General features: G+C 36.4%; 1 protein-coding gene across 1 annotated transcript in view; it reads right to left on the minus strand.

The window, feature by feature from the left end:
• The window catches only part of UBR3 (ubiquitin protein ligase E3 component n-recognin 3), a 240,891-nt gene that overhangs the window by 13,892 nt on the left and 199,692 nt on the right, over positions 1-27,307 (minus strand). Inside the window, exons 32-35 of the mRNA XM_066233324.1 lie at positions 14,614-14,717; positions 7,729-7,853; positions 2,856-2,963; positions 2,600-2,725 (exon numbers count right to left, since the gene is read on the minus strand). Coding sequence (XP_066089421.1) covers positions 2,600-2,725; positions 2,856-2,963; positions 7,729-7,853; positions 14,614-14,717 — 463 coding nt within the window. The remainder of the gene's footprint in view (positions 1-2,599; positions 2,726-2,855; positions 2,964-7,728; positions 7,854-14,613; positions 14,718-27,307) is intronic.

Raw genomic sequence — 27,307 nt, forward strand, 5'->3', positions numbered from 1 at the left:
AAAATCTCAGATTGAAGAAGGATTATTTAAAGTAAGATTCCAAAAGCATAAGTCATACGGGAAAAGTGACAGGTCTGTCAATATGAAAATTTGTTCCACAAAGGGCAATACAATCAAACAACAGTTTTTGAAAAGATACCTGCAATGAGTTAAACTGACAAAAGAGCAGCAAGATATGACAGAAAATTCAACTTTTCTTTTTTTTTTTTGAGACAGAGAATGAGAGAGAGAGAGACAGGAAGGGAGAGAAAGAATGAGAAGCATCAATTCATAGCTGCTTTCACTTTAGTTGTGCTATTGCTTCTGGTACATGCCTTGACCAGGGCCAAGCCATTGTTCCCTTGCTTAAGTCAGTGACCTTGGGCTTTTCCTGCCAGTGACCTTTGGGCTCAAGCTAGTGTGCTTTGGGATCATGTGGACAATTCCTCCCCAACCCCCACTTTTCCATCCCCCTTCAAGCCACTGACTCTATGCTGAGGAGCCCCTGACCCCCCCCCCCCAGTCTTCAGAGCCAGTGACCTCTGGGCTTTGAACCTGCGACCTCAATGTTCCAGGTCAACATTTTATCTACTGCACCACCACCAGTAAGGCAGAAAACCCAAGTTTTAAAAATGGTCAAATAATAGGCATAGGAAATATACAGAGAAAAATTTAAATGGCTAATGCACATATAAACAGAGGACCAAGTACATAATTAGAGAAAGGCAAATTAAATTAACTATAAGCATATACTTTGTATCCATCTGACTGGCAAATATTAGTACACTGGATAATAAGAACTGCTGACAAGTCGAGGGCAGAAAACAAGAACCTTCATTCATTGCAAATGAAAATGTGAACCTGGAGCAGCCATTTTAGAAAGCAAACAGGCATACCGTGTCCTATGGATCCAGCAATGCCATAAGTAGGAACAGAACTCAAAGAAAGTTTAAAGTACACAAGACATGAGGTTCATTGTGGCAATTTAGTTTTTCTGTAATAGCAAAGATCTAGACGTTCACCCAAGAGAAGTAAAATGTGAAATATATGTATATTGGAATACCACCATGCAACAATGAGATTTAGAGATAGTGGTTAGATCTAAATGGTATAATATTTAGTAAGATTTATAGCCCAATACCAGTTATGCAAATTTGGAGGAATTACAATGTGTGATTTCAAATCTTTCTATAAAGCTATGGTAATTACTTGGGAGTTCTAGGCAAGATCTCATTTGAAAGAAAGGTTCTACTGTAAAAGTATGTCTGCCAACTCCTACTGCAGTGTTACGGGACCCGGGGAGGGGAGAGATTAAGGGAAGGTGTGATGAGACATATCAAATAGTGCTGCAATCAGAAGTTCCTTAATGACATTTGAGGCTGCAGGACAGTATTGGTAGAGAGAAAAAACAGATTTTGTGGGGTTAAGGGAATGAGTGGAAAGTAAATGTATGTAGCTGGGATAGACCACAATCGGAAAGGGAAAGAAAGGATGGAGATAAATGTCCTGGTTGGGCAGCCCCTTCCTTGTGCCCATGCTCACTAACATTAGTTCTAGGGATGACTTCTTACGTTAGAGGTACTTTGATTAAAGATGCAGTCAGTCTTCACGTGAATTAGTTGATTTTACAAGACCAAGACTCCACAGGTTTCTCACCTATCCATTCCTCTAGTGACTACAAAATAGCTCTCAGACAACCCTGATGTATGTCTGGTTAAAACACCATCATTTATTATCTTAGAAATATTTATATTTTTAAATTCACTTTAGCTTCCAGTGCCTGGATTACTGTTAAAAAAGAAAAATCCCACTGCTTAATTTAATCCCTACTTTTTTTAAAATAAGATTCTCCTAGAACATTGGTGCAATACACTGATATAAAGAATTTTTGAATATTTTTAATTTTTTCAGTATCTTATAACTCTAAATAAAAGGTCTGGGGATCAAGGTGCCAAGTTTATCTCAAATCACTTGATAAAAAACAAAGAAACCAAATTATTTAATGCTAAAGGCACAATCAACTTCTTAATTCTGATATACTTCAGGTTTCAAAGACCATAACTATGATAAATGTCTAAATGTCACATCAAGTTCACTGAAAATAAATGGGAGACAATGCCAGAAACATGGGTCTATAAGCATAGTTTTATTTACTTCCCTTCTGGTTTCCTACCCTGTCACTTTCTTGTATAACCACATTGACCAACAGTTACAAGAAATAGATTAAACCAGTGATAATTTATTCATCTATGTTTTAATATAACTGGCTACAAATCAAACATTTTTCTGTTCTAAAATTACATAAATTCCATCTTATCTTCAAATAACCAGCTTTCTGATCAATATAACTTTTAAAAGAATATTAAAAGTAGATAGTGATAAATATATCCATAGAGATAGTGATAAATATGTCAATATGAATCCTACGATCCTGTTAAAGTACTAAGCATTTCTTATCACTGATCTAATCCAAAACTGTTCAAATATCAAATATTAGTGATGCTATAATAAAAATGAATGGATGGTAACAAATATAAAAAATAATAATAGTAAGTATTGTAAATATTTATTCATGAGTTAGACTAAAAGAAGATTCCCTAATCTCTACCCCAAATTGTACCTGGCAACTAGGCAAATCTTCCCCAAAAAGATGATGCTGAAGAAGGCTGGTGATTCTGAGGAAAGGTAAGCAGAAGTCCTGTAGGTATTTTTCCATGGATTCAGGAGACCAAGCAATAGGACTAACCTAAAGTTAAAAAAAGAAAATCCAAATAATTCATTCTATAATAGATATAGTTTTAAAAATTATATTCACAATAGTAACAAAATCTAAAATTTTAACTAAACTACTACATCTAATTTTAGAGAGAGCATACCATTGCACACTCCTGAGATCCTTCTTCATGGTATAACTTTCCTTTAGATAGTTCACTTATCACAAAGTTCAATAATACTTTGTAAGACTTTTCTGCATCACATGTATTCTAGAAAAAATTAAAAGATTAGCTCTATCAGTCACTGAATTTACAACAAATTAACATTGAAAAGACCACTTTTTAATGAATACAGCATAATTATTATATTTCAAGTATGTACACTTTAATTCCTCAAAACCTACATGTAACAGTATACCTCTGGATTCACAATGAAATTAGGTAGATGATTAAGTACTTCCTTAAAAGACAGCATATGAATTATACAATGTAAGTATAAATAAACATATGTAAATGTGTTGACCCAGTAATTCCCACTCTTGGAAAGTCTTCCTAAGAAAATAGTCCAGTGTGGAAAATATCAGGGGCGGAAGGGGTTAGAGGTGAAGGAGGGAATAGGGGTGATAAATGGTGATAGACGAAGACTTGACTTGGGGGAGGGGTAAAACAATATGGTGTACAGAGATGTATTGTAGAATTAGGTACCTGAGACCTATATAATTATGTTAGCCAGTGTCACACCAATAAAATTCAAAAGTAAAATAAGCCTGACCTGTGGTGGCGCAGTGGATAAAGCGTCGACCTGGAAATGCTGAGGTCGCCGGTTCGAAACCCTGGGCTTGCCTGGTCAAGGCACATATGGGAGTTGATGCTTCCAGCTCCTCCCCCCTACTCTCTCTCTGTCTCTCTCTCCCTCTCTGTCTCTCTCTCTCTCCCTCTCTCCCTCTCTCTCTCCTCTCTAAAAATGAATAAATAAAATTTAAAAAAAAAAAAAAATTAAAAAAAAAAAAAAAAAAAAAAGTAAAATAAAATAAAATAAAAATAAAGAATCCAAAAAATAAAAAATAGCTACATACCTAAGACATTCAATGTACCACTAATAATTGAGTAAATAATTGAATAAATGCTGTGGAATATAACTTTATCCTTAATTTTTAAGGCCCTGAAAGCCTGGACCAGAGAGTTTTTATTTGATGATATTCAATCTGTTTATAGTCCCTAATGTTTCACACATGTCACTGTGCTCTCTTCAACTGTAAATTCCAAAATGTTAAGAACTGGCTTTGTATTTTACATGTGTCCCTTTGCATAACAAAAATATAAGCAATAAATACCAAATTGATGAAATTTATTTTGGCATTGTTGGAGTTTTTCATCTTTTTTTTTTTTTTCCCTGTATTTTTCTGAAGCCGGAAATGGGGAGAGACAGTCAGACAGACTCCCACATGCGCCCGACCGGGATCCACCTGGCACGCCCACCAGGGGGCGATGCTCTACCCCTCCGTGGCTTCGCTCTGTTGCGACCAGAGCCACTCTAGCGCCTGGGGCAGAGGCCGAGGAGCCATCCCCAGCACCCGGGCCATCTTTGCTCCAGTGGAGCCTCGGCTGCGGGAGGGGAAGAGAGAGACAGAGAGGAAGGAGAGGGAGAGGGGTGGAGAAGCAGATGGGCGCTTCTCCTGTGTGCCCTGGCCGGGAATCGAACCCAGGACTTCTGCACGCCAGGCCGATGCTCTACCACTGAGCCAACCGGCCAGGGCCGGAGTTTTTCATCTTAGAACTTTCCTGCATATGCCTCTTTTGACAATCAATTCTTTGTATTATTTTTAAATCATTCCTCTATCCTTTCTGCCATATTCACTCAGCCATACAGGATTATGTCCTGATTTCTAACTATAATAACAGCAACAATATTGTATCTTAACTGTACTTTAATTAAAAATCAGGTCCCTTTACTAAACTCTTCTCAAATTTTTAAAAAAAGAGGATCACATAAGACAATAATTTCATATATAAGAAAGTATTAGTAAAGCATATTTTATATAAGTGATATATGAATAAACCAAAGAGTAGGCTCATAAAGCTTAAGAGGAGGATTTCTGAGACCATGGATGAAAGACCTAGAATTAAAATCAGAAGAATCTTATGGGAGAGATGGCAAAGGTATGTGCGTTAAGTAAAGAAGAGGAAAAGGGTCGAGAGATACAATAAATGCTGTGTTGAGTAGAGGCTTTGTTTAATTGTAGTGCTTCTTAAACTTTTGGGGGTGACAGGTCCTTTGAGTACATGCAATGGTCCTACTCCCCAGCAAAACAAAACAAATGAAAAAAACCCCAGATTAAGAAATCTTGGAATAATGCATCTTTTGACAGATATTCCGAAGAACAAAAAAAACCTCACAATTTATACTAATTGTAATGACCATTTTTCCAACACAACTGAACCTCCTTATTAAATTAACTCTAGTATCATTTTGAGAAATGTTTTTATTGCCCTGGGGCAGGTCTGATGTGGGTGGCAAAAATCTGTTTTCACTAGAATTATCAAACCTGAGGATCAGGAAGTATAAAGATGGAATCAATGAAACACAATGAAAAAAAAAAAAGGAGAAAAGGGATGAGAAGAAAAGAAGGAAGAAAGGAATGAAAAACAGGTAGAAATGAATAATACAGAAATTTAAGTAAAGAAGTTACAATGATACACTTCATTACTCATAAATATAGTTGCTACACACCTAAATGTTTAAATCAACTGCAGAAAAGGCTATAACATAGCAAAACAACCTACAGAATATTGTAATTTTTGTTTTCATTCATTAAAGCAATTTATGTGGCTATAAATTTCTAATAAGATTCTTCTGGTAAGAATCTAACTCATATTAAATGTTTTATTAAGGCCCTGGCTGGTTGGCTCAGTGGCAGAGCATTGGCCGAGCACGTGAATATCCCAGGTTCAATTCCCAGTCAGGGCACACAGGAGAGGCAACCATCTGCTTCTCCCCTTCTCCCCCTCTCCCTTTTCTCTCTCTCTCTGTCTCTGTGTGTGTGTCTCTCTCTCTTTCTCTCTCTCTCTCTCTCTCTCTCTCTTCCTCTCCCATAGCCATGGCTCGATTGATTCAAGCACCTCAGCCCTGGGCACTGAGGATGGCTCCATGGAGCCTCCACTTCAGGTACTAAAAATAGCTCAGTAGAGAGCACAGCCCCAGACAGGCAGAGCATTAACCCCAGATGGGGGTTGCCGGGTGAATCGCAGTCAGGGTACATGTAGGAGTCTGTCTCACTGCCTCTAACTTGAAAAAAGAAGAAAAAAACTAAATAAATAAACATAAAAATGTTGTATTAAGCATTTTTTAAAAAATAAGTAACAATTATCAAATCAAGAAAGAAAATTAATACAAGTTACCTAAATTAGTTCATGCTCCTTCCATCATAGATTTACAATTGTGTAATTTTCTGTCATTAGTTTTCATTTTTTCAGTTAGATGAATAGATTTAGACCCAAATTATATCAGAAAGTATTTTAAACGTATACTTTTTCATTATTAGACAGCTTACTAAGAAAACATAGTTAAACAAGGACACAGCAGAGAAAACTAACATACTTGATTTAAATAACGAACAATCCAGATACTAGATTTGAGTGTGTTCAAAGAATTAAAAGAATATTTAGAAAAAAAGAAAGATGATTTCAAAATGCAAAATGATCTAAGAATCAACTAGGAACAAGGAATAAAAATCACTGTAGAAAAAGACAAAAATCCATTTTGAAATTTAGAATAACAGAATTTTAGAAAAAGAGGCATCTTATAAGTCATATATTCCAAATTCTATTTACCTTTGAGAAAACTGAAGTTTAGAAAGTTTTAATGTCTTGACTAAAAAAGTGATCTCTCTATTTAGTGGTAGGAGCTTGGCTGAGTACTCAGGGCCAACCACCCAGGTCCCTAATTAAGACATAATGAACTTTGTGACTCTACCTTTTGGACACATAGTCATGATTTGAGAGTAAACTCGTGATAAAAATGAAGATTTACATTGAATACATTTCACATATTTATGAGTTTTCTCTCCTTTGATACAAGTAGATATGATTTTAACAGAAACTTTTCAATGAGGTAGAAAACCTCTTGTAAGAGTTTATAAGCCAATCAAAAAGTTTAATTTATGCTATATCTATTATTTTTTCTACTAATTTCCCCAAATAAATACTAAAGTAACCTTCTTATTTAAAGCCATCTCTTGCCAAACCACTCAATTAGTTCTTCAACTCTATAGTATTCCTTTTTTTCTCAAGCCACTGAAAATACTTAACATTTAACTAAATTTGCACATTTTTTCTAAATTGTTTACAAAATTTTAACTAAAGGGAACTTTAAATATGCTAAGGACTTAAATATATTCTAACATGAGAAAAAAGCAAAATTTAAAGAGGTACAATTCAGAACAGGTTAGGATATTTTTTAGGTTCAGTATATATTTTATTTTTAGGCACATAATATATCTAAGAAGCAAATTTACAATCCCAATAGAAAAAAAGCCTCAAACAAAATTTAATGTATTAAATTTATAAGTATAATAATCGAGTTATATCTCAAACATAACTGCATTATTTATACACTATAAATTTCTGATAGATCTTTCACCTTAGGATTTTTAAATTTAGAAGTAATGAGTGAAAAGCCATCTTTGGATTGTGACTGGGGATAGGGGCAAGAAGAAGAAAAGGACAGCTAAGTAAAATGGGTAAGTTTGCAGACATAATTTTACTTCCTCACTGTGTTAGTTTAAGGCTTGTAACAAAAGCAAAGCAAAACTGCCCAAACATAACGGGGAGAGGGCCAAGGTGTAGAGATAGATGCACAAGGCCTCACTGTACAAAGGAAACATTTTTAACTTTTGTAGCCTGAAGGCATCCCATTTCCAATTAAAAAATTGTTAATAACTCATTTTGTCTTTCAAACACCTAATCTCCTTCATTCATACCTTCAACTTAAAAAGTTTACTGAATGACTAAATGACAAATTCAAACAAGACACTACCTTTTTGACAGCTCCTGTGTCTTTCCAGGCTGATCTATCTTCCTCACTGCATTTAACTGAAAGTGCTGCAAGAGCTTGTGTGTACAGAAGAGTAAAAAGCACCTTCACAATGCAGGTGAAGTGGTCTATAAGAGAAAAAGAAGATTATTATTTCTTTAGAATCCAGCCATTTTATACTTAGGATAATTTCACAAATAAATGCCTTGCCTTGTATGTGTAATTAATTTGTGTTAAATAATAAAATGAAATTATAATATGATGATATATTTCCTACTCCACAGTTCTTATGAAAATATGAAAGCAAAGTTCCATTATTCATCCACCAAATATGTAAATGAGAGGCACTGAGCATAGCAGAATGTGTGCTGTGTTTCAGGAGACCAGAGTGCTAACGCCAATCAGCCTTGGAACAGCTGTATAACCTTGGCAAATCTGCTTACTGAACATCATGCAGTTAACAACGTCGAGGAGTCTGAGTACTTGAAACCAATTCATCATCTACTTCTAATATGATGTAGCTCTTACAAATAATAATGTACATTCTGTAATGTGATACAATATAATACAATATGGAACTTCTAAAGTAAATAAGAAATCCCAATATTTTTTGTACTCTGAGTTTTAAAACTCAATGAAAATTATAACAAAGCAAAAACAGTAGTAACAATAATGTAAAATACAGTAGACTGTAGTAGCATTAACTAAAATAGAAAACAGAGGAAGAGAACAAATTTGGATTGAAAGAGATTAAATTAATGTTATATATGTTGAGAATGAAACATGTATGTATAAGAATTTGGGCCTGGAGTTCACCAAGAAGTTTCAGACTAGAACTAGAGATTTGGGAATAGATACTGCAGGCCCTGGTTGGTTGGCTCAGTGGCAGAGCGTCGGCCCAGTGTGCAGAAGTCCTGGGTTTGATTCCCGGCCAGGGCACACAGGAGAAGCACTTATCTACTTCTCCACCCTACCCACTCTCTTTTCTCTCTATCTCTCTCTTCCTCTCCCGCAGCCAAGGCTCCATGGGAACAAAGTTGGCCCAGGTGCTGAGGATGGTTCCATGGTCTCCACCTCAGGCACTAGAATGGCTCCCGTTGCAGCAAAGCAATGCCCCAGATGGGCAGAGCACCACCCCCCGGTGGGCATGCTGGGTGGATCCCCAACGGGCACATGCAGGAGTCTGTCTGTCTGCCGCCCCCCACTTCTCAGTTCAGAAAAATACCCCAAAAAATAGGTACTGCAGCCCCGGACAGTTGGCTCAGTGGATCAAGTGTTGGCCCAGCATGCCAACATCCTGGGTACAATACCCAGTCAGGACACACATGAGAAGCAAACATTAACTCTCTTCCCCTCTCTCCCTCTCTCAACCAGTGGCTGGGTTGGTCCAAGCACTGGCCTCTGGTGCTAAGGATACCTCAGTTGACTTGAGCATCAGCCCCAGACAGGGGTTGCCAGGTGGATCCCAGTTGGGGCACATGCCAGAGTCTATCTCTCTAGCTCCCTTCCTCTCACTTAAAAAAAAAAAAAAAAGGTATAGCAGAAGCTAAGTGAAGAGACAACTGAGTAGAAGATATGAAACAACTAAGAGTGGTAAAAGGAAGAGGTAAATAAAAATGAGCCTTGAAGATGAGTAAAAAAGGAGATAGGAGAACCAAGAAAGAGTGGTATTATCAAAGTCAAGAAAAGAGTATTTTGCGCAGTGGATAAAGCGTCAACCTGGAATTCTGAGGTTGCCGGTTCAAAACCCTGGTTTCCCTGGTCAAGGCACATATGGGAGTTGATGCTTCCTGCTCCTCCCCCCTTTCTCTCTCTCTCTCTCTCTCTCTCTCTCTCTCTCTCTCTCTCTCCTCTCTAAAATGAATAAATAAAATCTGGGGGAAAAAAGATTGGAAAAAAAAAAAAAAAGAAAAGAGTATTTCATGTCTTATTTGTTTTAATGGAATGATAATTATCGAATTTGCCTACTAAGTAGAAACAAAATGATCTTAACCAGGAATTCACCTATATTGCCTAGAAACACCACTCACATGGTAGCTTCTGCTCATTGCAAACTACATAAACTATTTTTTAATTAAAAAGAAATCATGCATTTTTTTAAATGGCAGCTATTGTAAGCATAACTTTAGTTCTTTTGTTGTAGAAAACTAATTTCTGGTTTTAGTCACTTTAACTTGATTATCATTTTTAAAATATTTAAACTGGAAGTTTAAAGTCATAGCTTAAGTTCTCATTTCACTCATTCATTCAACAAGTATTTATTTACTGAATGCTTACCATGCGTAAAAACAATATATTTTAGGAACTTAGAAAAAAATAAGGAATCACTTAGATGAGGCGTATCTTAGGTCAATAGGATATTACCTTCCAAGGTTGCCATAGAAAGCAAGACCCTTCAAATACAATTATCAAATTTTTAAAAGGAGAAAAAGGCTTGGACATATATATATGTTTTAAAAATTCCACTATCCTTTGACCCAGCCATCCCACTTTTAGAAATATATCCCAAGAACACCATATCACTGATTCAAAAGGAGAAATGCATCCCCATGTTCATAGCAGCATTGTTCACAATAGCCAAGATCTGGAAACAGCCCAAGTGTTCATCAGTGGATGAGTGGATTAAAAAGCTGTGGTACACATGCAAAAGAATGAAATTGGACTACAGTCTGTCCCCCTGTACTAAAATTAACTCAAAATGGATCAAAGATCTAAACAAAAGACCTGATACAATTAAGTGCATAGAAGAAGACATAGGTAATAAATTCATGGACCTGGGTTTTAAAGAGCATTTTATGAATTTGACTCCAACGGCAGGACAAGTGAAGGCAAAAATTAATGAATGGGACTACATCAGACTAAGAAGTTTTTGCTCAGCAAGAGAAACTCATAACAAAATAAAGAGACAGCCAACTAAATGGGAAATGATATTTTCAAACAACAGCTCAGATAAGGGCCTAATATCCAAAATATACAAAGAACTCATAAAACTCAACAACAAACAAACAATCCAATAAAAAAATGGGAAGAGGACATGAACAGACACTTCTCCCAGGAAGAAATACAAATGGCCAACAGATATATGAAAAGATGCTCATCTTCTTTAGCTATTAGAGAAATGCAAATCAAAACTGCAATGAGATACCACCTCACACCTGTTAGATTAGCTATTATTAACAAGACAGGTAATAACAAATGTTGGAAAGGCTGTGGAGAAAAAGGAACCCTCATACACTGTTGGTGGGAATGTAAAGTAGTACAACCATTATGGAAGAAAGTATGGTAGTTCCTCAAAAAACTGAAAATAGAATTACCTTATGACCCAGCAATCCCTCTACTGGGTATATACCCCCAAAACTCAGAAACATTGATATGTAAAGACACATGCAGCCCCATGTTCATTGCAGCATTGTTCACAGTGGCCAGGACATGGAAACAACCAAAAAGCCCGTCAATAGATAACTGGATAAAGAAGATGTGGCACATATACACTATGGAATACTACTCAGCCATAAGAAATGATGACATCGGATCATTTACAGCAAAATGGTGGGATCTTGATAACATTGTATGAAGTGAAATAAGTGGATCAGAAAAAACCAGGAACTGCATTATTCCATATGTAGGTAGGATTTAAAAGTGAAACTAAGAGACATTGATAAGAGTGTGGTGGTTACGGGGGGAGGGGAGAGAGGGAGAGGGAAAGGGGGAGGGGGAGGGGCACAAAGAAAGTGACATAGAAGGTGTCACATAGAAGGTGACAGAGGACAATCTGACTTTGGGTGATGGGTATGCAACATAAGTGAACGACAAGATAATCTGGAGTTGTTATCTTTGAATATATGTATCCTGATTTATTGATGTCGCCCCATTAAAAATAAAATTATTTTAAAAAAAGCTGTGGTACATATACACAATGTAATACTATGGGGTCATGAAAAAGAAGGATATCTTACCATTTGCAACAACATGGATGGACCTGGAAACTATTATGTTAAGTGAAATAAGCTAGGCAGAGAAAGAAAAATATCATATAACCTCACTCATTTGAGGAATCCAATGAACAATGTGGACTGAGAAACGGACTTGAGACAGAGGAGAGATCAAAGGGACCAGAGGAAAAGAGGACAGAGGGAAAGGGGATGATAGGATGGGATAAACCTGAAGGGAAGGGGGGAGGGCGTTATGGGGAGGAGAGCAAGGAAGATGTTGAGGGGGATACAGGGAGGGGGGATGTGGGGCAACACTAGAATCTATGTAAACACAATAAATTAAAATTTAAAAATAAATTCCATTATCAAAACATACAAGGTTGAACAAATCTGAAATGCCTTAGACACAGATTTTTAACAATGAAACAGATTTTAAGTTTTACAGTGCTATGCCTGAAAGGATAAAGGAAGGACAGTTGGGCAGAGAAACATGTATTTTCAAAGCTGCTAAAATTAAAAGCTTGCTCCTACTGATCAAATAAGATACAAGGGTTTGGTAAAATAGAAATGTTAGCCTAAGGTTCATTTTTCTTTAGAATCACATATGAAAACGATATCCTTTACTTCCTATTCTAAATTGCTGTGAGAATAAAACTACTAAATAGGAGCCATCTCTACCCTACTATCTCAGATGAAGTCATTTTCATATGGAATTCATAATTTTTTTAAGAATTTGAAACATTATTAAATTAAAATAACTTTAAAAATAGATATCATATGTAATTATTTGTCTATATTTCTTATTTTTCTTCACAAGATAAAATCTTTAAATAGGAATAATTGTTCAAAGGATAGTGACATTAACTGAGATACTACAGCTTAATTCTGAATGATACCAACAAAATCTAAGTACGCTGTAAACTATTTTCTTCAGGGGGTAAAACATGAAAACACAATGAAAAATTTTCAAAAATCCCCTCTGACAGCTGTCAGTCTGTTCTCTATGTCTATGCTTCTGTTTCTATTTTGTTAAATTATTTTGTTGATTAAATTCCACAAGTAAGTGAGATCATATGGTATTTGTCTTTCTCTGACTGGCTTATTTCACTTAGCATAAATATTTCCAGGTCCATCCACACTATCACAAAAGGTAAGATTTTCTTTTATATAGCTGAGTAGTATTCCATCTGTAAATGCACCACAGCTTTTTTATCCACTCATCTACCAGTGGGCACTTGGGCTGATTCTAAATTTTGGCTATTGTAAATAATGCTGCAATAAACATAGGGGTGCATATATTCTCTTAAATTAGTGTTTTAAGTTTCTTTGAATATATTCCCAGAAGTGAGATTGCTGGATAAAAAGGCAGTTTCATTTTTAATTTTTTAAGGAAACTCCATACTGTTTTCCACAATGGCTGCAGCAGGTCTGCATTCCCACCAAAGGTACACTAGGGTTCCCTGTTCTCCACATCCTTGTCAACACTTGTTGTTTATTGATTTATTGATAACCATTCTAACAGGTGTGAGATGATATCTCATAGTAGATTTAGTTTGCATTTCTCTGATGGTTAGCAATGTTGAACCTCTTTTCATGTCTGTTAGCCATCCGAATGTCCTCTTTGGATATGTGTCTATTCAGATCCTTTGCCCATTTTTTAATTGGGTTGTTTGTCTTCTTAGTGTTGAGTTGTGTAAGTTCTTTATATATTTTATATATTAACCCCTTATCTGATGTATCATTGGTAAATATGTTCTCTCATTCAGTGGGTTGCCTTTTCATTTTATTGATGTTTTCTTTTGCTGTGCAAAAGCTTTTTAGCTTAATGTAGTTCCATTTTAAAATTTTTTCCTTTCTTTCCTTTGCCTGAGGAGATATATCAGCAAAATTACTGCTGCTCAGAGATGTCTGAGATTTTACTGCCTATGTTTTCTTCTAGAATTTTTATGGTTTTACAACTTAAAGTCTTTTATCCATTTGAGTTTATTCTTGTGTATGGTTTAAGTTGGTGGTCTAGTTTCATTTTTTCCCATGTATCTGTTAAATTTTCCCAACACCATTTATTGAAGAGTTTGTCTTTACTCCATTGTGTGTTCTTACCTCCTTTGTCAAATTATTGACCATATAGAGGCATGGGTTTACTTCTGAACTCTCTGTTCTGTTCTATTGTTCTATATGCCTGTTCTTATGCCAGTACCAGGCCGTTTTGATTACAATGGCCTTGTAGAATAGGTTGATATCAGGTAGTATGACAGCTCCAACTTTGTTCTTCTTTCTCAAGATCACTGTTGCTATTCAGGATCTTTTGTGTTTCCATATTACATTTTTGGAATATTTGTTCTAGATCCCACAGATATTCTTTCTAGTGTAACATATAATGGCACAAAAACAAAACAATACAAAAATGCAGAAATCTTGTCTCCCACAAAAGGAGAAGAGTTAATTATTTGATAGAATATTTTAAATGACTTCAAATGAAAACTATAGACTATGGAATAATAATCAAAATGTTGCTAGTATAATATTAGTGCTCTCAATATCAGAGTATTATGACATTGTTATAACTAATTACAAATGATGGCACATCACATTTGAATAACTCTATGATAGCACTATATCAAACTATGTATGCTTGTAGATATTAAGACTAATAGTTTGCTCTATTTTTCACATTTTTGTATTCACTTTAATTTTCTTAAAATAGGTTTTCAGAGTGATATCCCATGTCTTTACCTCATTATGGACTAAAAAGATCTTTAAAAATTGAGCCTAAGGGAGAAAACAATATTATTTCACTGTCACTTTCTATATATATATGATTACTATTTACTAAAAATAGAAAAATGTTAATCTCTGAACAATTCCATTAGACTGAATGTTCTATTTATCTTCATAATTTTTAGAATATCTATTATATATACTACATAATCTAAAAATCTAAATTAAAAAAACATACCTTTGTGTAAGGGTTGTGGCATCATTAAAATCTGGATGAGCAAAAGGGATGTAACATCGTGATAAAGAATTGGAACCTCAGGCTGTTGTTCTTCATTTCCCAGCCTAAAAGAAAATATACAATCACTTTAGACCATACTGCACATCTTTTATTTCTAATTCATTTTATATTTTACATATATGTTTATGGAATAGAAATCAAACTCCATAAGCAACTAAGAAATCTCAAAAGAAAAAGCTAGGGGCCATATTTTTGCCTAAAAAAATAATCTTTTAGACTCACATTTCCCTGACTTTGCCTTATATGAAAAAATTACATAAAGTTTATTATGTTCTACTAAAGTAAGCAATTGCATATATTATAAATCTTTCTGACCTCTTGTATTATAGAAATCAAATGAAGCATTAAATGGAACTTAAAAGAATTAGTTTCACTACAAATGGGTAGCATGCACTTAGGACACTTGTTATTACAAACAGCAGTTAAGAGTAAATGTTCACATTCTAAAAAAAGAACAGATACAATGCACAAACAAGTTACACTGAAAAGGCATGGTTAAAAAAAGAAAAGAAGCCCTTGGCTGGCTGGCTCAGTGGTAGAGTATAAACCTGGTGTGTGGAAGTTCTGGGTTCAATTGCTGGGTCAGGGCACACAGGAGAAACGACGACCATCTGCTTCTCCCTCTCTCCTCCTCCCTCTTTTCTCCTTCTATCTCTCTTCCCCTCCTGTAGTCATGGTTCAATTGATTCTAGCACATCAGCCCCAGGCGCTGAGGACGGCTCCATTGAGCCTCCGCCTCAGGCACTAGGAATAGCTTGGTTACAGGTGGCCCCAGATGGGTAGAGCACTGGCCCAGATGGGGTCTGCCGGGTGGACACCCAGTCCAGGTATGCACAGGAATCTGTCTCTGTATCTCTTACTCTCACTTGAAAAAAAAAAAAAGAAAGAAAGAAAAGAAGGCCCTGGATGAATGGATCAGTGGATAGAGCATCGTCAGGTGCACTGAGGTCACAGGTTTGATCCCCCGTCAGGGTACATAGGAGAAGCAATCAACGAATGCACAACTAAACGGAAGAACTAAGTGAAACAATGAGTTGATGTTTTTTTTTCTTTCTCTTCCTCTTTCTCCCCCCCCCAAATCAATGGGGGAAAAGACATTATTAATATCACTTATTAAAAAGTTGACTCAACTTTATGACTAAAATAAAATTTAAGTAAAATTTTTAACATTTTCCACGTTTCAAAAAAAGATGATAATAACCAAAGCGGAGTTTAAAATACACTATAAAAGGCAAAGCAATAAATCTTAGGAATGTATTGTACTATAAAAAACATAAAATATATTATAAAGCAGATCTTATTCTAAATGGTTTTTTTAAAACTCCTTTAGAAGGTTAATTTTTTTAGTGTGGGTTTAATTTTTTATGTCAGAAAACAAAAGTAAATCTCAAGCTTCCCGAGTTGGGTAAACTCTGAACCTATGCTTCAGACTTGACTTGGGATGAACAAAAATTACTCAACTCTTGTATTATGCTCCTTCATCCAACAAATATTTACTGATCACATACTCTATGCCAGGCACGCGGCACAGAGGTGAATAAGCCAATCTCTGTAAAGCCAGAGGCAGACAGCTCTTTGAATGTCTCCATTCTCTACAAATATCTCTCTTTAATATACTTGTCTTCCTTCCTGAAGCAAATCCTCTGATAATGCTCTCTAGTGTCTGTTCTTTACAAATCCATAGTTCTTTTTTTTTTAAATCTGAGGCCCACTATTTCCTTACCTGTTACTCAAATAACCACTGAAATGGTTTTCTACATGGTCAAAATGATTTCCTAATTACAAATCTTAATGGACATTTTTCAATCCTTATCCTACCCTCAAACTTAATTCTCCTGGCTTTTATGAAACACTCTCCCAGGTTCCCTTCTACCTCTCAGATGACTCCATTTTAGTCTTCTTAACGGGTTCTTTTTCCTCTGACCAACTGAGATATAGTGCTATTCCCCAAGGCTCCAATTCTTGTTCTCTTTTCATACTAAGGACTCTTTTTGAAAGACCTCTTAACCAATGACTTCAATTGCCAGCCACGCATTGATGACTCCCAAGTCTGCATCTCCAACCATGACTCTTTTAACTATCTAAATTTCCATTATCTCCACTTGTATATCTAAGAGACAGGTCAAGTTCAATATGTCTAGAACTGAACTTATAATCATTCCACTCTACTACTACTACACACACACACACACACACACACTCCCACCCTAGTCATGACCAATCTATTCTCCCTTCTATTGTCTTAGTCTTAATGTGGCTCATTTATTATATCCTTTAGTATTTAGCACAATGTCTAAAGTATAATTTACACAATAAAAGCATAATGAGTAAATAAAAACTAGAAACTGCGAGATACCCCAAAGCCATCTTCTCTCATTCATCCCATAGTTAATTGCTAGTTAAGTCCTAAGGGCTATCTTTACTCCCTCTTTGCCATGCCTATGGTCACTTCCTTCTAACTATTCAATCTCTCCCAGTTTTATGACTCTCCAAGTCATCCTCAGTAGTGTCAGTACCCTGAAAAAAAGCTTCCATAGGAACTATATCTTATTTACCATTATTTCCCCAATGCCTAAATTAAAACAGTTATTACAAACTAGTTGAGTAAACAAATAAATGAAAAATGAATGGAAAAATGGATGGATGGACAAACATACAAACAGGGAGTGAAAAAGACAAAAAACTAAGCAGCTAAGATCTCAGTGCATAAAGAGACAGATAAAATGAGCTTGCAGAAGAAACATTATAGCAAATTATGAATTCACTGAGATTAGGGCCCATAGGTCCTATACATCTTTTGTATTTCTGTAGTTTTATCACAGTTCCTTAACTGACTAAATTTTAAATCTTCAAATACTATTGATGAAAATAATCTCAAATATACTACACATATATTTTTAAATCATTCCATAAAAAAACTCTACAAAGAATATATAGGTAGATATTGCAAATCCTAACACATGGAATACACTGTAATACTAATTATAAAGGTAAACATTAGGGGGATGACGTCAGAGTAATGGCGGAGTAGGAAGCGATACCGATAAATCTCCCCCAAAACTCAACAAGATCTTCAACCAGAAACAGAAAAACCTATACTTGGAGCTTCCAGATTCTTTGCAATACACCCAAAGGTATGATTGAGTGAAAAATTGGCTAAATATATAACCAAACCCCGAAGGAAATAGGGAGTAAGAAATGCTCCGCATTCCTCACTAACCTAAACAGGGCGGCTTTCTCTGGTAACTGTGAATATAGAAACTGAGGCGGGCAAAGGGGGTGAATAGATCCAGGCCGCCGCAGCAAAAACGGCCGAACCAGGCTGTGGCTCAGAGATCCAAGCCGAGGAAAATCTGATCCTGTGGCAACCCGGGCAATACAAGCTAACACTCGCGCCAAACCCAAACAAAGAAAGACAAGTGGAGCGGCCATTTTACCCGGTCTCCTGGTCGGTGCGCAGTTAGTGGAAGAGAGATTTCTTCCTAAGCCGCGGAAGTGGGTGCCCGTGTTCCCCACGGAGAGGCAGGGTCAGAGGCCTTTCTGTGGGCTGAGGGCAGAGTCTCTGGGCAGCCCCAGCGCCCTGGGAAAGCCACGCACGGGAGGGAGTGAGAACTACTTCCAACGGTGGAGATTTTCCGTGCTGGTGAGGGTTTTACTCAGAGGGAACCGCGGCCGGCCTCATATCCTGGTGTGCGCGCGCAGATAAGGAGTGAGCAATTCCTCCGAGTGCCTCGGCAGTGCGCGCCCGTGTTATCGCACAGAGGGGCAGAGTCAGGGGCCTTTGTGTGGGCCAAAGTGGAATCTCGGGCCGCCCCAGCGCCTTGCAAAAGCCGCACACGGGGACGGAGCGAGACTCAATTCCAACGCTGCAACTTTTCCCTGCGGTTGGGGGTTTCACTCAGAGCGTGAGACTGCTGGCCGGATATCCTGGTTGCAGACAGTGAGTGAGAGTTTCCTCCAAGCGCCCCGGAAGTGGGCGCCCGCTTGTGTTACAGGACAGAGTGGCAGAGCCAGTGGTCTTTAAGTGGGCGGAAAGCCCACCTGATTATGCTAGCAGCTCTGACTGACTGAGCCTTACCCAGAGCCCTGTGCTGAGTGGAAATAGAGTGGGGAGTTGCCAGCAATTTGAGCCTCTTACTATCCAGGCAGAGGCAGCAGCAACCCCATACCTGGACTATCAGGCTACTAATTGAGGAAGGAAAGACTAGGAGAAAGGCTCCAGGAACACGGACTCTCTCACTGTCGGAGCCTATAAATGCTAATGAGCCTCAACTCCCAACGAGAATAAAGCATAATACATGACATTGCCATAGAGACTTATCAACTGCAAACCTCTACCTGAGCGTGCCAAAGGGGCAGAACCCGGGGTACAGAGTCACCGACCAGGAAGAGGGAGAGAAAAGAAAAAGCAAGAAGATAACCTCTCAAAATCAAGAATAATCTGCAGACTGTATAACCTATCCCATTTTATTATATTTGTTCGTTTGTTTCTCTTATCTTCATTCTTGAGACTTTTTTTTCCTCCTCCAATTTGGCCGATTAACTCTCTACCGGTCTTACTCTCTCCTCTCCTTGAACTACACTACCCATAAGTGTTACATCTCCCATTATCATTTCTCTTCTCTTCCTTTCTCTCTATGAGGGTTGCACTCCAAAACCCTTAACTCTTTCTCTCTCTCTCCTTTCTTTTTTCTTCTTTTAGTGGTTCCCTCTTTTTTTTTCTCTCTCTCTTTCTTTTCTCCCTCTATATTAGTTTCTTCCTTTCTCCTTTACATCTCCTCTCATTCAAACCTCAATAACAAACAAATTATCTTATCTGGGACTCAAACCTATGTTTGTGGCATTTTGGGGGGTTTTTACTTCACCTTTTTAACTCACTAGCAGTGCTCCCATCCCTGGCTCTCCATATTATCTAGTTCTTGTTCCACTAAATACAATAGTAAGTTTTTAATTTGTCCCCCCATTTTTCCATTTTCCTCTTATTCCTCTCATCATAACTCTTAGAAAACCAACACCTAAAAGCAAATCATTTTATTCTTGACCCAAATTTTTTCCTTATTTGCTTTTTGTGGGTCCATACGCTCTTTTTTTTTCTTTTCTTTTTTTTCTTTTCCTTTTTTTTTTTTTTTTCTTTCTCTCTTTTTTGCCCCTTTATTACTTTTCCCCAATTCAGGCCCTCCATCACAGGCATTGTTTGTTATAACTCACAGTCCACCACAAGATTTTCTCAAGAAAGAGGGGAGAGGAGAGGAGAGGAAAAAAAGAGGGGGGGAATAATTTCCTTTTTTTAAAAATTTTTATTTTATTTTATTTTTCTTTATTTCATTATTAATTTTTTTAAAAAAAACAACTCTTTTCGATTTGTTATTTTTTTATTTTTTTTTAACTTTTTATTCTTTATTAAATCTCATTAATACTATCAACAAAACCACCCTCAGATGCCATTAAGGAAGAGAAAATCGAATATCATGGATACAAAAGAAAGAGAGGTAACACAGCTAGATGAGGAAAAATCTATGGAGAAAAAATTTAATATATTGGAAACCTTGGAGCTAAATGACAGAGAATTCAAGATAGAAATCCTAAAAATCCTCCGAGATATACAAGAAAACACAGAAAGGCAATATAGGGAGCTCAGAAAACAACTCCATGAACACAAAGAATATATGTCCAAGGAAATTGAAACTATAAAAACAAATCAAACAGAGATGAAAAACTCAATTAACGAGCTGAAAAACGAAGTAACAAGCTTAGCTAATAGAACAGGTCAGATAGAAGAGAGGATTAGTGAAATAGAAGACAAGCAACTTGAGGCACAACAGAGAGAAGAAGAAAGAGACTCAAAAATTTAAAAAAATGAGATAGCCCTACAAGAATTATCTGACTCCATCAAAAAGAATAACATAAGAATAATAGGTATATCAGAGGGAGAAGAGAGAGAAAATGGAATGGAGAACATACTTAAACAAATAATTGATGAGAACTTCCCAAGCCTGTGGAAAGAACTAAAGCCTCAAGTTCAAGAAGCAAACAGAACTCCAAGTTTTCTTAACCCCAACAAATCTACTCCAAGGCATATCATAATGAAATTGACACAAACAAACAGGAAAGAAAAAATTCTCAAGGCAGCCAGGGAAAAGAAGAATACAACATATAAAGGAAGGCCCATTAGATTATCATCAGATTTCTCAGCAGAAACTCTACAAGCTAGAAGAGAGTGGACCCCAATATTTAAAGTCCTGAAAGAGAGGAACTTTCAGCCACGAATACTATACCCATCAAAGCTATCCTTCAAATACGAAGGAGAAATAAAAACATTTACAGATACAGAAAAGATGAGGGAATTTATCATCAGAAAACCCCCACTCCAGGAATTACTAAAGGGGGTTCTCCAATCAGATACAAAGAACAAAAAAAAAACAGAGCCACAAGTAAAAGCTCCAAGAAGAACACAATAAAACCAAATTTAAACTGTGACAACAACAAAAAGAAAGAGGGGGAGAAGACGGAGATTAACAGTAGCAAAGGACGATGGAGTGCAAAAGTACTCACAAAATAGTTCGCTACAATGAACAGGGTAGGGACCCTTTTCATTACTCAAAGGTAACCACCATTGAAAAAACCACCACAGAAGCACATGAGATAAAAAAGATAGCAACAGAGGAAAGATGTATGGAATACAACCAAATAAAAACAAAAGATAGAAAAACGAAAGAGAAGGATCAAACAAGACACAAAACTAACAGAAAGCAAGATATAAAATGGCAATAGGGAACTCACAAGTATCAATAATTACACTAAATGTAAATGGATTAAACTCACCAATAAAAAGGCACAGAGTAGCAGAATGGATTAAAAAAGAAAATCCAACTGTATGCTGCCTACAGGAAACTCATCTAAGTAACAAGGATAAAAACAAATTCAAAGTGAAAGGCTGGAAAACAATACTCCAAGCAAATAACATCCAAAAAAAAGCAGGTGTAGCAATACTCATATCGAATAATGCTGACTACAAGACAGGAAAAGTACTTAGAGACAAAAATGGCCATTTCATAATGGCTAAGGGGACACTGAATCAAGAAGACATAACAATTCTTAATATATATGCACCAAACCAAGGAGCACCAAAATATATAAGACAGCTACTTATTGATCTTAAAACAAAAACTGACAAAAATACAATCATACTTGGAGACCTCAATACACCGCTGACGGTTCTAGATCGGTCATCCAAACAGAGAATCAACAAAGACATAGTGGCCTTAAACAAAACACTAGAGCACCTGGATATGATAGACATCTACAGGACATTTCATCCCAAAGTGACTGAGTATACATTTTTCTCCAGTGTACATGGATCATTCTCAAGAATTGACCATATGTTGGGCCACAAAAACAATATCAGCAAATTCAGAAAAATTGAAGTTGTACCAAGCATATTTTCTGATCATAAAGCCTTGAAACTAGAATTCAACTGCAAAAAAGAGGAAAAAAGTCCCACAAAAATGTGGAAACTAAACAACATACTTTTAAAAAATGAATGGGTCAAAGAAGAAATAAGTGCAGAGATCAAAAGATTTATACAGACTAATGAAAATGACAATACGACATATCAGAATCTATGGGATGCAGCAAAAGCAGTGATAAGAGGGAAGTTCATATCACTTCAGGCATATATGAACAAACAAGAGAGAGCCCAAGTGAACCACTTAACTTCCCACCTTAAGGAACTAGAAAAAGAAGAACAAAGACAACCCAAAACCAGCCGAAGAAAGGAGATAATAAAAATCAGAGCAGAAATAAATGAATTAGAGAACAGAAAAACTATAGAAAAAATTAATAGAACAAGGAGCTGGTTCTTTGAAAAGATCAACAAAATTGACAAACCCTTGGCAAGACTTACCAAGGAAAAAAGAGAAAGAACTCATATAAACAAAATCCAAAATGAAAGAGGAGAAATCACCACGGACACCGTAGCTATACAAAGAATTATTGTAGAATACTATGAAAAACTTTATGCCACTAAATTCAACAACCTAGAAGAAATGGATAAATTCCTAGAACAATACAACCTTCCTAGACTGAGTCAAGAAGAAGCAGAAAGCCTAAACAGACCTATCAGTAGAGAAGAAATAGAAAAAACCATTAAAAACCTCCCCAAAAATAAAAGTCCAGGCCCTGACGGCTATACCAGCGAATTTTATCAAACATTCAAAGAAGACTTGGTTCCTATTCTACTCAAAGTCTTCCAAAAAATTGAAGAAGAAGCAATACTTCCAAACACATTTTATGAGGCCAACATAACCCTCATACCAAAACCAGGCAAGGATGGCACAAAAAAAGAAAACTACAGACCAATATCTCTAATGAATACAGATGCTAAAATACTAAACAAAATACTAGCAAATCGAATACAACAACATATTAAAAAAATAATACATCATGATCAAGTGGGATTCATCCCAGAATCTCAAGGATGGTTCAACATACGTAAAACGGTTAATGTAATACACCATATCAACAAAACAAAGAACAAAAACCACATGATCTTATCAATAGACGCAGAAAAGGCTTTCGATAAAATACAACACAATTTTATGTTTAAGACTCTCAACAAAATGGGTATAGAAGGAAAATATCTCAACATGATAAAGGCCATATATGATAAACCATCAGCTAACATCATATTAAATGGCACTAAACTGAAGGCTTTCCCCCTTAAATCAGGAACAAGACAGGGTTGTCCACTCTCTCCACTCTTATTTAATGTGGTACTAGAGGTTCTAGCCAGAGCAATCAGACAAGACAAAGAAATAAAAGGCATCCATATCGGAAAAGAAGAAGTAAAGGTATCACTTTTTGCAGATGATATGATCCTATACATCGAAAACCCCAAAGAATCCACAAAAAGACTACTAGAAACAATAAGCCAATACAGTAAGGTCGCAGGATACAAAATTAACATACAGAAGTCAATAGCCTTTCTATATGCCAACAATGAAACAACTGAGAAGGAACTCAAAAGAATAATCCCCTTCACGATTGCAACAAAAAAAATAAAATACTTAGGAATAAACATAACAAAGAATCTAAAGGACTTATATAATGAAAACTATAAACCATTGTTAAGGGAAATCAAAAAAGATATAATGAGATGGAAGAATATACCTTGTTCTTGGCTAGGAAGAATAAATATAATCAAGATGGCTATATTACCCAAAGCAATATACAAATTTAATGCAATTCCCATCAAAATCCCAATGACATTTTTTAAAGAAATAGAGCAAAAAATCATCAGATTTATATGGAACTATAAAAAACCCCGAATAGCCAAAGCAATCCTAAAGAAAAAGAATGAAGCTGGGGGCATAACAATACCTGACTTCAAACTCTATTATAGGGCCACGACAATCAAAACAGCATGGTATTGGCAGAAAAATAGACACTCAGACCAATGGAACAGAATAGAAAGTCCAGAAATAAAACCACATATATATAGTCAAATAATTTTTGATAAAGGGGCCAACAACACACAATGGAGAAAAGAAAGCCTCTTCAATAAATGGTGCTGGGAAAACTGGAAAGCCACATGCAAAAGAATGAAACTGGACTACAGTCTCTCCCCCTGTACAAAAATTAACTCAAAATGGATCAAAGATCTAAACATAAGACCTGAAACAATTAAGTACATAGAAGAAGACATAGGTACTCAACTCATGGACCTGGGTTTTAAAGAGCATTTTATGAATTTGACTCCAATGGCAAGAGAAGTGAAGGCAAAAATTAATGAATGGGACTACATCAGACTAAGAAGATTTTGCTCAGCAAGGGAAACTGATAACAAAATAAACAGAAAGCCAACTAAATGGGAAATGATATTTTCAAACAACAGCTCAGATAAGGGCCTAATATCCAAAATATACAAAGAACTCATAAAACTCAACAACAAACAAACAAACAATCCAATAAAAAAATGGGAAGAGGATATGAATAGACACTTCTCCCAGGAAGAAATACAAATGGCCAACAGATATATGAAAAGATGCTCATCTTCTTTAGCTATTAGAGAAATGCAAATCAAAACGGCAATGAGATACCACCTCACACCTGTTCGATTAGCTGTTATTAGCAAGTCAGGTAATAGCAAATGTTGGAGAGGCTGTGGAGAAAAAGGAACCCTCATCCACTGTTGGTGGGAATGTAAAGTAGTACAACCATTATGGAAGAAAGTATGGTGGTTCCTCAAAAAACTGCAAATAGAACTACCTTATGACCCAGCAATCCCTCTACTGGGTATATATCCCCAAAACTCAGAAACATTGATACGTAAAGACACATGCAGCCCCATGTTTATTGCAGCATTGTTCACAGTGGCCAGGACATGGAAACAACCAAAAAGCCCATCAATAGATGACTGGATAAAGAAGATGTGGCACATATACACTATGGAATACTACTCAGCCATAAGAAATGATGACTTCGGAACATTTACAGCAAAATGGTGGGATCTTGATAACATGATACGAAGCGAAATAAGTAAATCAGAAAAAAACAGGAACTGTATTATTCCATACGTAGGTGGGACATAATAGTGAAACTAAGAGACATTGATAAGAGTGTGGTGGTTACGGGGGGGAGGGGGGAATGGGAGAGGGATAGGGGGTGGGAGGGGCACAAAGAAAACAAGATAGAAGGTGACAGAGGATAATCTGACTTTGGGTGGTGGGTATGCAACATAATTGAACGACAAGATAACCTGGACTTGTTATCTTTGAATATATGTATCCTGATTTATTGATGTCACCCCATTAAAAAAATAAAATTATAAAAAAAAAAAAAAAAAAAAAAAAAAGAAGTAGAATTGATGTACCAACAATGATCCAAATAAACAATTTCAAATTAAAAAAAAAAAAATAATAAAGGTAAACATTAGATCTTGGGTGAAATACGCAGTCAGGCTAAATATAAGTCATTGGAAAATATAAAAAATATAAGGTCTTATTGGTTTAGCTACTTGAAAATTTAAAACTTTAACATGTCAAGAAAAGTAATTATGAAATTAAAAAGTAAACATTTTTTTAAAAAGCTTCAACAAAGTAAGATTCAATATTTTAAGCCACAAAGAATCATTCAGAAATTTTAAAAAAATAAGATACCAACAGAAAAATGTACAATGTCCTGAATATATAATTCTTAGATTGTATACAAATATTTACATAAAGTTAACCAGAAATAAATTTCTATTACTTTGTGATTCTAATTTTTATCTATCAAATTGTCCCACAAAATACTTTTTAAGTGCTAATACTCCAGAATTACAGAAATGAGGACAATCTGTGCAAATACTCCAGAATTACAGAAATGAGGACAATCTTTCGGATAAGCAGTGCTGTATTATGTAATACAATGCCTAACACTCAGTGAGTATTTATCAAATAAATGACTGAAATAATCTAAAATATTAGGTTATTCAATAGTTTCATGTTATTCTTAGTTCTAGGGTTATATTTAACATGTCAAGAACTGATCAACATATCATCTGATAGTATGGTAGAGAAGGAGAAAATTTAAATGATTAACAATAGAAATAAATAAATAAATAAATAAATAAATAAATAAATTAGGTACATCACTTAAAGAATGATATGGAATTTGGCTGTTATGTGTTAATTTTAAAATCTAAAACTGATACAATATGAATCAAATAGTATTTTAAGGCCCTGGCCGGTTGGGTCAGTGGTAGAGCATCGGCCTGGTGTGCAGAAGTCTTGGGTTCGATTCCCGGCCAGGGCACACAGGAGAAGCGCCCATCTGCTTCTCCACCTCTCCCCCTCTCCTTCCTCTCTGTCTGTCTCTTCCCCTCCGGCAGCGAGGCTCCATTGGAGCAAAAATGGCCCGGGCGCTGGGGATGGCTCCTTGGCCTCTGCCCCAGGCGCTAGAGTGGCTCTGGTCGCAGCAAAGCGAAGTCCCGGAGGGGCCGAGCATCGCCCCCTGGTGCGCAGAGCGTCGCCCCCTGGTGGGCGTGCCGGGTGGATCCTGGTCGGGCGCATGCGGGAGTCTGTCTGACTGTCTCTCCCCGTTTCCAACTTCAGAAAAATACAAAAAAAAAAAAAAAGTATATGTACAGAAAAAAGACTAAAAATAATCTCAAAACATTAACAGTATTAGAGGATTTCCAACAAAATATGAACAATTTTTCCCCTGTATTTGCTCTCATTTTTATGGTCGATGAGTCCATTAAACTGTAATAAACTATATATAACAAATAGGTTATGAGTCCAGATTATTTCATTTTCTTCCTCAACATTTTTGTATGTTATAAACAATAAATATAATTTTTAAAATCAGAAAAAAATTGTAAAAACAATAATCTGGAGTTTGTTGGCTACTAGGATAGAAATAATTCTGAGGCCCTGGCCAGTTGGCTCAGTGGTAGAGCATTGGCCCAGCATGTGGAAGTCCCGGGTTTGATTTTTCGGTCAGGGCACACAGGAGAAGCGCCCATCTGCTTCTCCACTCTTCACCATCTCTTTCTTCTCTATCTCTCTCTTCCTCTCCCACAGCCAAGGCTCCACTAGAGCAAAGTGGCCTGGGCACTGAGGATGGCTCCATGGTGCTAGAATGGCTCCGGCCG

The sequence above is a fragment of the Saccopteryx bilineata genome, chromosome 5 (genome assembly GCF_036850765.1).
Source record: "Saccopteryx bilineata isolate mSacBil1 chromosome 5, mSacBil1_pri_phased_curated, whole genome shotgun sequence".
Taxonomy (NCBI): Eukaryota; Metazoa; Chordata; class Mammalia; order Chiroptera; family Emballonuridae; genus Saccopteryx; species Saccopteryx bilineata.